The 16697-nt window shown below is 42.4% G+C and overlaps 1 protein-coding gene across 1 annotated transcript in view; it reads right to left on the reverse strand.

Moving 5' to 3' along the window:
- The window catches only part of SEMA3G (semaphorin 3G), a 119684-nt gene extending 113075 nt beyond the window's left edge, over positions 1–6609 (reverse strand). The window contains exon 1 of the mRNA XM_070738687.1: positions 6313–6609. Within this exon, the coding sequence (XP_070594788.1) occupies positions 6313–6439 (127 nt within the window). The 5' untranslated portion in view covers positions 6440–6609. The remainder of the gene's footprint in view (positions 1–6312) is intronic.
- Between the last annotated feature and the right edge of the window lie 10088 nt (positions 6610–16697).

The raw sequence follows: 16697 nt of genomic DNA on the forward strand, positions 1-16697 counted from the left end.
CATGGGCATACCTAGGTAAGCCCATGACTGCTCTCGCAGCTGCATTTTGCACGATCTGAAGTTTCCGAACACTTTTCAAAGGTAGCCCCATGTAGAGAGCATTACAGTAGTCGAACCTCGAGGTGATGAGGGCATGAGTGACTGTGAGCAATGAGTCCCGGTCCAGATAGGGCCGCAACTGGTGCACCAGGCGAACCTGGGCAAACGCCCCCCCTCGCCACAGCTGAGAGATGGTTTTCTAATGTGAGCTGTGGATTGAGGAGGACGCCCAAGTTGCGGACCCTCTCTGAGGGGGTCAATAATTCCCCCCCCCCAGGGTAATGGACAGACAGGTGGGATTGTCCTTGGGAGGCAAAACCCACAGCCACTCTGTCTTATCCGGGTTGAGTTTGAGTCTGTTGACACCCATCCAGGCCCCAACAGCCTCCAGGCACCGGCACATCACTTCCACCGCTTCGTTGACTGGGCATGGGGTGGAGATGTAAAGCTGGGTATCATCAGCATATTGATGATACCTCACCCCATGTCCTTGGATGATCTCACCCAGCGGTTTCATGTAGATGTTGAATAGTAGGGGGGAGAGGACCGACCCCTGGGGCACCCCACAAGGGAGAGACCTCGGAGCCGACCTCTGAACCCCACTAACACCGACTGCGACCGGCCAGAGAGGTAGGAGGAGAACCACTGAAGAACAGTGCCTCCCACCCCCAACCCCTCCAGCCAGCGCAGAAGGATACCATGGTCGATGGTATCGAAAGCCGCTGAGAGGTCGAGGAGCACCAGGACAGAGGATAAACCCCTGTCCCGGGCCCGCCAGAGATCATCCATCAACGCGACCAAAGCGGTTTCCGTGCTGTAACCGGGCCTGAAACCCGACTGCTGGGGACCTAGATAATCGGCTTCTTCCAAGGACCGCTGGAGCTGGAGTGCCACCACCTTCTCAACAACCTTCCCCATAAAGGGAAGGTTGGAGACTGGACGATAGTTATTAAGTACGGCTGGGTCCAGGGAAGGCTTCTTGAGGAGGGGGCGCACGAGCGCTTCTTTATAGAGTGTTGGAAAAACTCCCCTCCCCAAGGAAGCGTTGGTAATCTCCTGGGCCCAGCTCCATGTCACCTCCCTGCTGGCCGAGACCAACCAGGAGGGACACGGATCCAGTAAGCAGGTGGCGGAACTCACAGCTCCAATGGCCTTGTCCACTTCATCAGGTGTCACCAGATCAAACTCTTCCCAGACAGGTGGACAAGTACGTGCCCCAGTCACCTCGACTGACTCGTTGTCAGTCGACTCTGTTTTACAATTGGAGTCGAGGTCAGCCCGGATCTGAGCGACTTTATCAGCGAAAAACGTGTTAAAATCCTCGGCACTACTCTGCAAGGGCTCCCCAACTCCCCCCTGGTTAAGAAGGGAGCGGGTCACCCTAAACAGAGCGGCCGGGCGGGATTCCGCTGATGCAATCAAGGCGGCATGGTACGCGCATCTTGCCGCCTTGAGTGCCACTTTGTAAGTCTTAATAAAAGCTCTTACAAGTGTTCGATCAGATTCAGACCTACTCTTCCTCCATCGCTTCTCTAGACATCTCTTTTGGCGTTTCAACTCCCGGAGCTCCTCGTTGAACCATGGGGCTCTACGGGGTCTAGCGCCACGGAGAGGTCGCAAAGGCGCAATCCGGTCAAGAGCCTCCGCAGCAGCCCTGTTCCAGGCTTCTGCAAGAGACTCCGCCGAACTGTGGACGAGTGCCTCTGGAATAACCCCAAGCGCCGTCTGAAAGCCCTCTGGGTCCATCAGGCGTCTGGGGCGGAACATCTTCATCTCATGCCCTCATCACCTCGAGGCTCGACTACTGTAATGCTCTCTACATGGGGCTACCTTTGTAAAGTGTTCGGAAACTTCAGATCGTGCAGAATGCAGCTGCGAGAGCAATCATGGGCTTTCCTAAACATGCCCATGCCACACCAACCCTCCGCAGTCTGCATTGGTCGCCGATCAGTTTCCGGTCACAATTCAAAGTGTTGGTTATGACCTATAAAGCCCTTCATGGCACCGGACCAGATTATCTCAGGGACCGCCTTCTGCCGCACGAATCCCAGCGACCAGTTAGGTCCCACAGAATGGGCCTTCTCCAGGTCCCGTCAACTAAACAATGTTGGTTGGTGGGGCCCAGAGGAAGAGCCTTCTCTGTGGTGGCCCCAGCCCTATGGAATCAACTCCCCCCAGAGATTAGAATAGCCCCTACTCTCCTTGCCTTTCGTAAGCTCCTCAAAACCCACCTCTGCCATCAGGCATGGGGGAACTAAGATAATATTTCCCCCTAGGCTTCTACAATTTATGCATGGTATGTTTGTATGTATAATTGGTTTTATAACAAGGTTTTTTAGCTGTTTTAGTATTGGATTTTTACATTCTGTTCTTATCACTTTTGTTAGCCGCCCCAAGTCCACGGAGAGGGGGGGCATACAAATCCAATAAATAAATAAATAAATAAATAAATAAATACATACATACATACATACATACATACATACATACATACATACATATATAAATGCAAGACTGCATCAGGTCTGAGAACACCAGGAGGTTTGTTATAGATCAGTGACAGCACATGTGCCAGAAGTGGCACACAGAGCCATTTCTCCTGGCACGCAAGCCATTGCCCAGCTCAGCTCCACTGTACATGCTTGTAGCACCTCCTGCCAGCCGGCTGATTTTCAGCCCATTTCCAGACTTCTGGGAGGCCTGTTTTTTGCCCATCCCAGGCTCCAAGGGCTTTCCTCAAGCCTCTGAGAGGGCAAAAACAGCCTCCCCCGGGCTCTGGAGGCCCTCCAAAGGGGGCAGGAGGGAGCACAGAGGAATCACACACGCATGACTGGGGCAGGGGGAGCATGGGGATATATGCGCATACACAGTGGGTAGGGCACATGGGGGAGTTGCTGAGCAAGCATTGCATTATGTGTGCCAGCACACATGCATGTACGTTATTGTGCACACACATGCTTTCAGCACACGAAGACAAAATGCTTAGCCATCACTGTTGTAGATGAAACCAATGAAGGAGAATATTTATGAGTCCCGGAGGCGGTCAGGTCCCACAGAGTTGGCCTTCCAGGGTTTTAGAGTAGGTAGTTATATTAATTGGATTTTAGATTTTTGATATTGTATTGTATTTTATGTTTTGAGATGCCCTGAGTCCTCAGAGAGGGGTGGCACACAAATCCAATCAATCAATCAATCAATCAATTTGTAATCCATGGTTGAAATGAATGGTCCTTGGTCCTCTCTTAGCTTAGTTGTTCTCTTGCAAACATTTCATTACCCAAACTAACAGTACTAACAAACATTTGCAAAAAACCCCCCACCAAGCTCTGAGAGCACCAAGGACCCCTCGCAGACAATATCATTTATTTATTTATTTATTTATTTGTTTGTTTGTTTATTATTTGGATTTGTATACCGCCCCTCTCCGAAGATTTATTGGTGAAAGCAGAGCTATTGGTTTAACTTCTCACAAGTTGTCTTCAGTATCCTCTCATCAGCACACTTCTAACAGACAATAGCTTTCATGAAGAAGCATCATATAATTTGGCGGTGATACAAGTAATAATATTTTTTTATTATTATTATAACTTCAATAATAAAGGGATAATGTTTAAAACCTGTGGTTCTCAACCTGTGGTCTACAGACTCCAGTGGGTGAGAGGACAATGTCACTACAGAGGGTCCACAAAAGCTTTAAGAAATCTTATGATTTAAAACTTGACTTAAGTCTTGGAGGTCCATGGCCACAGTCCGTGGCCACAAAAGGTATTTAAAGGGGTGTGGTGGTGAAGGAAAGGTTGAGAACCACTCTTTGAAACAATTGAAAAGTAATGAAAATTCCTCTGCAAATCAGAAAAAGCAGTAAACTTTCAGCACAACACATTGTAGAATATAATGTGTGAAGATAGAAAAGCACATAGGAAAATAAAACTGGAAACTTAGGGAACTTCAGTGAAAGTTGCTAAGTGGTTTGTGATTAAAAGCACATCCTGGGGCTAAAGACTTCATTGTGCTGGTGATTCCTGTAAACCTGCTTTTTTTCAGGCAAATGCCACTCAGCCACAAAACTACAATAACTAGTATGTTCCTGAGATCGTGCAAATATGTCCTTAAGTGGGGTTGTATAAATACAGGCATTATTCACAGGACCATGTCAGAGAAAATTTATGAGTGCTTGTTATACCGCCCAACCAGAAAGAAAATTAGCAAAACTTCCACAGCGGGGGAGGGTGTATCCTCACCGTAAAATTTCAGGAAGGACAAATGAAATCTGTCTGTATTTATACCCCAGGGCAGACAACTTTTACAAAAATCTACTGTGTACAAAACTTAAGTTTTCTTGCCTGCAATGCTGATAAAATAAAGCAGACTTGTTGATTTTGATGCATCAAGTTGCTGTCAAGAGAATCAAGGCACGGCACAGCTGGCTGATTTTGGATCAGTTGGCAACCTTATCTGATTTGCATGCTTGTTTGACATGCTTTTTTTCTGGGTTGATTATATTGTATGTATATTACTGGAAAACTAACTTGCAGAAATGTACAGTGCAAATTCTGATATTTCTCAATCGCATGCAATTCAACTCCCCCACAACCCCATGCAAAAAAAAAAAATCCCCTAAACACTATTTCAATTCATAACTTTGGCACTCTTGATATGGATACACACGTGCACAGTGCTGAAGCCAAAATCTCCTGCCTGCCTTTTTCCCCCCCTTTTCTATCTTCACTTACCTTTAACCTAAACATGCCCAGGAGAAAATGAGCTGTTCAAAGGGTTTTAGCAATCCCTGCCTCTTTAAAGAAGCTGGATCTCAATCCAAAGATCTCCCTTTGAAATCTGGGGGCTTGCAATGAATCTAGCAAGTGCAGAATGAAGTAGTCTAGCCGCTAGTCCCCTGCAACTATCTCTTCTTTTTTTAAAAAAATAGCTCCATATTCATACATATATCAATGCATATACCATACAAACATATCAATAACATATATTATTACATATTTCCAGCTGATCTCTTATAAATACATACTGTATATACATACACACATACATACACACACACACAAACATATATATCTACTTCAGAAGATAATCAGAATTGCAGAAAAAACAATTGCTGCCAACCTGCCTTCCACTGAGGACCTGTATACTGTACTGCACAAATCAAAAAGAGGGCGGGGAAAATATTTACTGACCCCTCGCATCCTGGACATAAAAAACTGTTTCAACTCCTATTATCTCTACATGTCGCTACAGAACACTGCACACCAAGACAACTAGACACAAGAACAGGTTTTTTTTCTGGAACGCCATCACTCTGCTAAACAAATAATTCCCTCAACACTGTCAAACTATTTACTAAGTCTGCACTACTATTACTACTAGTTTTCTTTCCTCATCATTCCTATCACCCATTTCCTCCCACTTAGGACTGTATGACTGTAACTTGCTGCTTGTATCCTTAAGATTTTATTAATATTGATAGTTTCTTGATTGCTTATTTGATCCCTATGACAATCCTTAAGTGTTGTACCTCATGATTCTTGACAAATGTATCTTTTCTTTTATGTACACTGAGAGCATATGCACCAAAGACAAATTCCTTGTGTGTCCAACCACACTTGGCCAATAAATAATTGTAAACTCTCTAATTCTATTCATATCAACATCTCTACCATATTAATAAGTTACCACAGTCTGTATTCCTTTTTCTCTTTCTCGCTCCCCTCCATCTCGTTCCTACACAGACATGCTCTGCCCTCCAGATTTAATCAAGGCACCAAGAAAAAGTGAAAGAAGAACCAAGATTAGATTTTTTAAAATCCCAAAAGATCACAAAGATAAAACTCTAAAGGGATTCGCGCACACAGGCACGCAAGAAGTGCAGATGAAAAGAAAGGCGAAGGCGAATTTTGAAATTGGGAAGCAAGTGGAGGATACCCATCCGTCGATGGCTTCTGGTTTCGCTTGCTCAGCCTCAGTTTCCCCCTCTGTGAAATGGACTCATCGGCGTGCCTATCGACGAGGCTTAACCAACGGATGGGTGGTAGGTAGGTAGGTAGGTAGGTAGGTAGAGATAGATAGATGATAGATAGATAGATAGATAGATAGATAGATAGATAGATAGATAGATAGATAGATAGATAGATAGATAGATAGATAGATAGATAGATAGATAGATAGATAGATAGATAGATAGATAGATAGATAGATAGATAGATAGATAGATATCTGGAAAGGCTTTCCAAAGGAACTGCAAAAGGCGTCTCCATTTACCTTTATAGGAGAGGCGGAGGCGAGGCACGCGGCCCTTGGCAGCCGCGCAGACCGCGACGAGGTCCCAGCTGAGCCACCACCACCACCACATTCCCAGGCCGGCGAAAAGGGCTCCCGAGCGCTGCATGGCCCCTCACTTGCCGGGCTTTGGCAGCCCCGCCAGAAGTCCTTGCAAACTCCGTGGGGCTTTTGTCGCCAGCCTTGGCGAGGCCGCGCGTCCAGCTGCCTAGGGGAGGCTCGAGAAGCCGGTTCGCTCGCCCGCCCTCAAGCGCGCCTCGCTCTTCAGCTGGACGCCGCCGCGCATTTCCCCCCCGAAGTTCTGCACGCGAGGACTCCACCCAGCTTCTAAGCGCCGGAGACTGCCGGAGCCCGAGAGCCGAGAAGGGGGGGGGCCGCTCCGTCTCCAAGCGCAAGACTTCCCGGCAGCTGCCCGCCTCTCAGGTTGTGCGCGGCGGATGGTGGGCAAAAGGGGAAGCGGGGCAGGCTAGCTCGAAACTCAGGAACCCCGCTCCGGGCAGCGGCCGCGCCTGGATCAGCCCTCTGGAATTCTGCCCACTATCTGCCTACTTTCTTCCTCCGCTGGAGCCCCCAAAGTTCAAGTCCTCCCTGCTGGAGGAATGCCACTCACGGCGTCTGGTCTATTTACCAGTTAGGGGTTTTTTTCCACCACCCAAGCAGGAGTCCCTACACCATTTTAGGTGAACGGCAGCCCATTCTCCTCTTGAAGGTCTCAAGTGTTGGAGCAGGCAAGCTGTTCCACTGGTTGACCCTAGCTGTCAGAAAGTTCCTCCCTATTTCCAGGTTGAATCTCTCCTTGGTCAGTTTCCATCCATTGTTCATTGTCTGGCTTCTGATCCCCTTGGAAAACAGGCCCCCTCCTCTGTGTGGCAGCCCCTCATGTCTCCTCTGGGCCTTCTCTTTGCCAGACTGGCCATGCCCAGTTCCTGCAACCGCTCTTCACTGTTCGTATGTTATAGTTTCCAGTCCCCTAATCATCGTGGTTGCTCTCCTGTGCACTTGCTCTAGAGTTTCAATGTCCTTTTTGTAGCATAGTCCGGGGGGGGGTGACCCCTGCCAATTTGGACAGAGGGCGGATGGGTGGGTGGGGTCAAGAAGAAAAAGGAAAAAGGGAGACAGCCAAATTTGACATCCCGGAATTGTTATTATTATTATTTATTAGATTTTTATGCCGCCCCTCTCCAAAGACTTGGGGCGGCTCACAACAGCATATAAAAAACAGTATTGTATAACAATGGGACAAATCTAATAATAAAATATATAAACAACAATTAAAAACCATACAGCACATACACACCAAACGTGAAATATGATAAGCCTGGGGGAGATGTCTTAGTTCCCCCATGCCTGGCAATATAGGTGGGTCTTGAGTAACTTGCGAAAGACAAGGAGGGTGGGGGCCGTTCTAATCTCTGGGGGAAGTTGATTCCAGAGGGCCGGGGCCGCCACAGAGAAGGCTCTTCCCCTGGGGCCCGCCAAACGACATTGTTTGGTCGACGGGACCCGGAGAAGGCCAACTCTGTGGGACCTTACTGGCTGCTGGGATTCATGCGGTAGAAGGCGGTTCCAGAGGTATTCTGGTCCAATGCCATGTAGGGCTTTAAAGGTCCTTTTTATGTAAATTATCTTTGTCTTCAGTTGGAAGGGAAAAGAGGTGAGGTCACCAGTAGTCCGTGAATGGACCCTGGTACAGTGGGGTTACTTTTGGAAGATGTGAAGGAGCAGGTTCAGGAGGGATCATCATGGATAACATCTATCTGTGTGGTTCCTTAGAGTGGCACATAATCAATCAATTAACCCATGTCTGCAATAGTTTTTCTGTCTTTAAAGAATGCCCTTTGTTGCCCTTCAATGGCTATTAACTCCAGCCAAAAGAGAAGATTCCGGGGAGGTCCAAGTCTTTTGGCTGCTAAAGAAGTTTTTGGGTTGCTCCTTTGGGTTCCTTTGCATGAGTATCAAGGGCTGCACGGTTGATTAATTTTTTGAAAAGGGCTGTGTGCACAGAAATGTGCTGACAAGCATTGTTAATACCAATCAAGGTAGTCATAGGTATGACCTGGTTATCCCAGCCAAAGAACAGCTCTACCAACAGCTATAGTCCATACAGCTTTGTACAGTGTTGCAAGTTCACACTTAGTGCTAAATCAGTCATTAAGAGGTATTATTCCTGCTTGACAGCCTGGGGAAGTTGGGGGATTTCCAGTAAACCACAATTAAGCAAATCAGGTCAATGGATTAATCCAGGCAACATTCCTTATTCCCAAGTATAAGCAAAGGCCAACATTGTATGGTGTACTTTATTTTGTAGGCTACAATATAGGATAGAATTATAGAGTTAGGGAGGGTCACTGAGACTTCTGAGCCCAACGTTCTTAGTACAAGAAGCCAAATCCAATAAATTGTCAAGAATGTATAAAGGCATCTCAAACAAATGTTGGAAATGTAAAGAAGGGACTTTTTATCCTTTACATACAAATGTAAATGTAAAGAAGGGACTTTTTATCATCTATGGAGGACATGTGATAAAGCAAAGAAATATTGGAGTAGGATTCCTATCTTAACACAGAAAATTCTTAAAGTGAATATAAAAAGAAAACCAGAGACTTTTCCTTTGGGTTTAATGGAAAAAATTTGGGGGGGGGGGTAATTTGGAACTCTGATGTTATATATGATGACAGTAGCAAGACCTCCCTATGCCCAGAAATGGAATAGGGATAGATGGATTCCCCCAATGGATGAATCACTACAAAAACATGAAGTAAACAGAGATGGCTAAATTGACTGCTTTGGCCGAAGAGAAAAAATGCCCAATACGTTCATTTCTACTTGAAAACCAATTTGATTTGGGGTTTTACCAATTAGATAGATTTGCTGTGATAGAAATAGCTAGTTTCTATTATTATGAAAAAATAAAAAATTCAGGGTAGATCACAATGCCTTATTTTACTGCTACCAAAGGTATAAGAAGTCAATGCCTTTTTTCCCTTGCTTTTCTCCACTATCCACTTTTCCTTTTCCTTTCCTAATTTCCTTAATATTTGCTTTTGCCATATTATAAATGAATAAAACTATGCAAAAGCAATACAAGAATCCAAATCATAGCATCATAGGTTCTCTAGCTTCCCCTTGAAGAAATAAAAAAAAAAGTCCCACCACTTTTCTGGATGATTGGTTCCCTGTCAAAATTGCCCTTATCATTAGAAAGTTTTTGTCTAATATTGAAGAAGAATTTTATTAGTCTTCTCATCATTCCTATCACCCATCTCCTACCATTTATGACTCTATGACTGTAACCTGTTGCTTGAACCCTTACGATTTATATTAATATTGTTTCCTAATTGCTTATTTGTACCCTGTGACAATCATTAAGTATTGTACCACATGATTCTTGACAAATGTATCTTTTCTTTTATGTACACTGAGAGTATATGCACCAAAGACAAATTCCTTGGGTGACCAATCACACTTGGCCAATAAAGATTTCTATTCTATTCTATTCCATTCCTTTCTATTCTAATCTATTCTATTCTACAGTCCTATAATTAAAATCTGTTATTTCCCCTTCTGCTCTCTGGCAAAAGACAGAACGGGCCCTGACCTTCTCCTATGGGGCATCTTTTCAGGTATTTCAAGGGTACTATTCTATTCCCTGTCAGCAATTTTTTTCTCAAGGCTAACATATCATGTTCATCCAATTTCACTCTGCAGGTTTTAGTACGTAGTCTTCTAAGTGTCTTCATTGTCATTCTCTGAACTGGTTCCAATTTCTCAGAATCCTTTTAGAGTGTAATTTCCGCTTTAGGTGCGGACTTAAATTGTGGGGGTCCTGACCCAAGCAAAACAGAATGGAATTGCTACTTCCTGTGGTTGGATGCCCATTTCATTTGCTTTCTTTAAACAGCCTCATCATATTACTGGCTCATTTACAATTTCTAATCAAGGATTAAGCCAAAGTCTTTTCTCTGGGTTTTTTTTGCAAGCATTATTACTGAGCCAGGTGATCCCTGATTCTATTCTTGTACATCTGGTTTTTGTCCCTTAGGTAAAGAATTTTGCACTTGTCTTTGTTAAACTTCATTTTCTTTTCAATTCATTCCATTCCTCCAGTATATGGTGATCATTTTGAGTCTTTTTTTTTAAACTTCTAAAGCACACAATATATGATATCCAACCCCTTTTTTATAATTTGCAAACTTCAAAAGCATTCCCTTTAGTTTGCCATTCAAATCTTTAATGAAAGTAGTGAAGAATAAAATACCTTGGATCTTTTTTGCTTGTTTGTTTTGAGATCTTCACTAAACCTGTTCAGTTATAGTATTGTACCTTAATTTTCCTCTACTCACCAAATTTTCATTTCTTGGGTATAAGCTATCTAATCCAATTTTGTATCATCTGAAAATATCATAAGCATTCCTTCTCATCCATCATAAGCTATTTTTTCTTACGAGCTTTTCTTCCCATAGGATTCTATTTATCAGTGATCTAGCTTTATTCAGATCTACTTTTCTGAAGCCAAAATAGAGCTTTTACTTATATTTAAGTTTCCCTTAAAATCAGGACTGATAATCCAGGGTGCTCCTGTTGGTTTGACATTCTGAAACTAAATTTAAACAGACAATCTAAAAATAAAACATAAATAAGACTAACAACTATTCCAACTCATTCAAATTGATATCTATTATCTTGGTCAAATCAAAATGCCTAATTGTATATGCCTATGTATGAAAAAAAGCCTAACCAAATAAAATATTGGCCCTCATCTCACTATGTATCTAGAAGCAGACTACAGAAAGTGATGGTATCCATCTTACTATGTCTTTTTGATTAGCTGATGTTTTACGGGAATTTTTAAAAGGAGCTGCTAAAGGACAGTGGTACCACACTGAGGAAAATGGCATAAAGTTGAGCTATCTGTGGTGCATCAGCTAAGTCAGTGTTTCCCAACCTTGGCAACTTGAAGATATCTGGACTTCAACTCCCAGAATTCCCCAGCCAGCATTCGCTGGCTGGGGAATTCTGGGAGTTGAAGTCCAAATATCTTCAAGTTGCCAAGGTTGGGAAACACTGAGCTAAGTAATAAAAGATGCTCCAAATACCATCTATGCAATGTAGTATTTGAGAGTAATCCCAGACTAAACATCTGATCCTATAGAGATTATGCAATTTTACTCATATCTAATATTTCTCTCCAGTGGTGGGTTGCCAGTCATCACTGCTGGTTCGGTAAATTTCCGCTACCGATTCTAAAGAGCCAGTCTAAACTGGCAATGATGTACAGTGGTCCATGCTCCTCAACCAATCCTCCAGTCACTGCGGCTTACAAAAAAAACCCTCTACACATGCGCAAAGTCTTTTGCGCATACACAGAGAATCGCTTCTAGGCCCTTTGCGCAATGTGATGGGGGCATGAGTGAAGCAAGCGTGCATTCGCAAAATGTGCCCTTCAATCGTAATCAGAACCAGTAGGGAAGGTAAAGGGAACTCACCTTCTCTCTCTCACATACACACACACCACACATTAAACTTTCTTACTAAAGCCAGGTACCAATTTAAAACATACTCCATTCAAGTAGATTAAGTCTAGGTGTCATTTGCATAAGGATGATGTTATCATCAGCATTTTAAAATGAGCTCTCTCAGAATTTCCATGTCATTGTTGAATAACACACAAAATGTATTATTTTTTTTATTTATTTATTAGATTTGTATGCCGCCCCTCTCTGTAGACTCGGGGCGGCTCACGACAATAACGAAGACAATGTAAGAACAAATCTAATAATTTAAAAAACACTAAAAACCCCATTATTAAAAGCAAGCATACACACAAACATACCATGTATAAACTGTATAGGCCCAGGGGAGATGTCTCAGTTCCCCCATGCCTGACGGCAGAGATGGGTCTTAAGAACTTTACGAAAGGCAAGGAGGGTGGGGGCAGTTCTGATCTCCGGGGGGAGCTGGTTCCAGAGGGTCAGGGCCGCCACAGAGTAGGCTCTTCTCCTGGGTACCGCCAAATGATATTGCTTAGTCGACGGGACCCGGAGAAGGCCAACTCTGTGGGACCTAACCGGTCACTGGGATTCATGCGGCAGAAGGCAGTCCCGGAGATATTCTGGTCCGATGCCATGAAGGGCTTTATAGGTCATAACCAACACTTTGAATTGTGACCGGAAATTGATCGGCAACCAATGCAGACTGCAGAGTGTTGGTGTAACATGGGCATACCTTGGGAAGCTGCATTCTGCACGATCTGAAGTTTCCGAACACTTTTCAAAGGTAGCCCCATGTAGAGAGCATCACAGTAGTCGAACCTCGAGGTGATGAGGGCAAATTTACTCATTAGCAGTCATATTTTCACTAAAATATGGAAGCTCCACTTCTAAAAATAGCTTAAGATCTTTATAGTAAATGTCTGAGCCAATAGGATGGAAAGCTGGATGTTTCAACTCTTCTCTGAAAAGCCTTTTGGCCTTTTACATCTGGTCCCATCTCCTGTTTTTTGGTAGCAGCTTGTTAATTTCTGCTGCCATAATCTAGTTTCCAGGGAGCAGTTGATTTGACATCCACACTCTAACGGCATTTCTGCTGAGAGAAATTAGACTTTAATAAACTCTGCTGCCTTTCTGGCAATAAAAACAAAGAGCAAAAATAATTTCAGTAGTGAAATTATATTGTAGTATCAAGGCATAGTAACTGGAGGGTTTAGCCTTTCTCCCCACCTTATGTAATCGTTCAATCTCTCAAGAGATATCCAAAATTTAAAAAAATAAAAGACAAAAGCTTTTAAAAATAGTACTAAAAAGGAAACATTCCTTTGAGATGCTTGAGATGAGAAAAAGAAAGCAGCCCGGTTCCAAGGGAAAAGCAGCTAATAGAGGGGGGGGGGATGAAGACTACACCATTGCTTTGTCCCATAAAAAGAATTCCAAATTCATACTAGCAATCACAAGAATATTCTATAGAGGAACATGAATTTTATGGAACAATGTGTAAAGTATGGGATAAAAGTTGCATGTTCAGAATGAATAAGTTGTATAAAGAAGTAAAAAACAGAAGAGCAAGAGACATTAGCATTAACCAGATAACACAATCAACTCTAATACAAATTCCAGGCTATAACATTAATTTCACTTTATTTTATTATTGATAGTGTTTCTATGTTGCTCTATTATACTAGAACAATCTTTTTCTAAAGCAAAACTTCTGTTCAACGATTGTTTCACAGGCTGATAAGGATTCTGCAGATGGCTTTGTAAACAGTCATCTGCAAGTTTCCCTGTTATCTATGAAAAAAATCACCTCTTTGTCAACTCCCATGAAATGTGTTAGAAAGAATCTGGAGTCTCCACCAGAATGTATTTTAAGATAAATTGGTGCTAAATGGGAAATAATTCAGCTGCTGAAATGCTTCTAATCCTATCTATTTCATCTCAATAAATCCTGTCAGTGATAAAGTTGCTTGAAAACATTACTTTTGAAGATATTAGGTGAGGAGAGGGAGCAATATGGCCTAAAATTTAGTGGCATAGAGACATTGCTATTTTTTAAGTCAAGCTTATAGTGGTTGATTTGAGGTAAAATTGAAAATTAAATGATAGACCCAGGAGACAAAATTAGGTTTTGAGAGACAGCATTAGATTAACCACATATACCTAGAACAAGGAATAAAGAATTATATGAATAGAAATGATATAAACATGATGATTTTTGAAGGCATGATTTTTGAAGAATGGAATATGTTATCGGTCTGTTAAATATGAGAGGAATGAGGATGAGAATCAGGGAAAGGAAAGGCAGGAGGAAGGAGGAAGAGGGAGGAAGAGGAGGAGTAGAGGAAGGTAGGAAAGGGAAGAGAAGGAGTAAGGAGATAGAAGGAGGAGATAGCAGAGGAGAGTGTTAAGAGAGGAAGGAAAAAAGACCAATGCTCAGTACAAATAGATTATTGATATAGGATTGATTGGATGAAATGCACAATTATGTATGTTATTGACATATTGTAAGATATATGCATTTATATGTGAAATGATGGAGAAAAAATGAAAAAAATAATTTAAAAAAGAAGAAAAGAAAACACTACTTTCAGTTGAGTCAGCAATTGTGTTCTGCCTCAGTTACCTAGACTTCTTCCAGAATCTAGAACACCTCTATTTTAATAGGTATTTATTTTATTTGTTTTGTCAAGTACATATTGGAGGTATACATAGATGCAACAATAGTTATATACAGTAGTAGCTCTACTTACAAACTTAATTTGTTCCGTGACCAGGTTCTTAAGTAGAAAAGTTTGTAAGAAGAAGCAATTTTTTGCAAAGGAATCAATGTAAAAGCAAATAATGTGTGCGATTGGGGAAATCACAGGGAGGGTGGAGGTCCTGTTTCCTCTTGGGAGATTCCTAGAGAGACCCCATGGAGGCTTCTCCCCACCTTTTCTGGCCCTGTTTCCTCCCAGGAGATTCCTAGAGAAGCCCCATGAAGGCTTCTCCCTGCCTTTTCTTGTTACAGTTTCGGAGGCTTGGGTTTATAAGTAGGAAATGGTTCTTGAGAAGAAGCAAATAAGTTTTGAAAACCCAGTTCTTATCTAGAAAAGTTTCTAAGTAGAGGCATTCTTAGGTAGAGATACCACTGTACATGATACTAGTAAAAGAGAAACATTTCTTTGACTATGTCACAAAGGTGTTGGATGAAGGTGGTGCCGTGGATATTGCCTATCTGGACTTGAGTAAAGCCTTTGATACTGTTCCACATAAAGAGCTGTTAGATAAATTAGTGATAAATTGGTGGGGGAAAGATCAAAAGCAACATAAGAAAATATTATTTTACTGAAAGAGTAGTAGATCCTTGGAACAAACTTCCAACAGACGTGGTTGGTAAATCCACAGTAACTGAATTTAAACATGCCTGGGATAAACATATATCCATCCTAAGATAAAATACAAAGAAATAGTATAAGGGCAGACTAGATGGATCATGAGGTCTTTTTCTGCCGTCAGCCTTATATGTTTCTATGTTTCTATTAGGACAGGGAACGGAAGGCGCTCTGGTGCACTTAGTTGCATTTTATCTCATTACTATCTCAATACTGCAATAAAAGATGTGTTACTGAACACACCTAACCTAGTGGCTGAATTAATCCATTATCAGTACATTAGCCAAACATTAACAACACAGAAAGCAAAAAAAAAAAAGTTAGACCAAGATAACACAAGCCAATCATTATACGTTGTATGCATGAGCCTACTAGCTCTTTAAATGACCTGGATAAGTATGTTGTGCAAACATGGCTATAGTAAATTTGGCAACCACAGAAAAACCCCTCTTTGTTGACTTGATTCTGCCATTCCATTTATAAACTGGTCCTGGTGCAAGCCTAGGCTTATTTGGTTAGAATGAAATTCCTCAGAAGCTACGTTTGTGACACACTGTCCCCGAAACTGGTCAACCACATTTTAGCCTAGTATATTGGACAAATCTGTGAGGTTAGTTTAGGGTTTTAGATGAACCCTGAAAAATTGAGTTGAGTAAATTATGATTGCAATAACCATGGATAACCAGGCTAGAATAAACATTTCTTACATCTGAATAAAAATGCAGTCTCATGCCAGCAGTGTAAATGGCTTAATTTAATATACTTTACAAAATCCTTTATTACCCTAATGTAGCCCTGGGGGAATATAAGGGAAACAATGATTATTATTTCAAGTGGATAATCATTAGCCATCATGTGCCATTATTGTAGATACTTTATTCAATATAAATGTCAAACATTTGCATTTCCAGGGGTCCAGATAGAAATGAAATAAAAAAGACCAGACGTATCTTAAGAAACAGATGAGCCAGTTTTAAGTCCAGATACTGTAGATTTACTACCCTTTCCTATGGGGCAGGGGAAGGTGAGCTTTGGAGAAAGTTCTGGAACGCATAAGAAAACTCCCAAATTATGGGCCCTCCCTCTCAAAAATGACAGGCATTTTATTTTGGCAGGATAACAAATACGTTTTTTTTCCCTCTGACTTTCAGTCCAGATTTTGTAAGAATTTGGAAAGCCTCTTTGGTATAGTAATAAGCAAGGGAGACAAGTTGGATATGAAACACTCTAGACTGACGCTCTAGGTTATCTTACACCACTTACACTTACAGAGTCTCAGCTTTGCCCCAGTGGCCTGGGGAAAGCAAGGTGTCCCGCTATGAATTCCTTGCCAAGAGGATAGTATTGTGATATAATTTAACACACTCACCGACCAGTAATGGGCAGCCAAAATTTTTCCTGCCACGCTGTGGATGTGGCTTATTTTGTGGGTGTGGCTTGATGGTCATGTGACTGTGTAGGAGTGGCTTGCCAGCCATGTGACCAGGTGGGAGTGGCTTGA

Source organism: Erythrolamprus reginae, chromosome 2, assembly GCF_031021105.1.
Source record: "Erythrolamprus reginae isolate rEryReg1 chromosome 2, rEryReg1.hap1, whole genome shotgun sequence".
Taxonomy (NCBI): domain Eukaryota; kingdom Metazoa; phylum Chordata; class Lepidosauria; order Squamata; family Dipsadidae; genus Erythrolamprus; species Erythrolamprus reginae.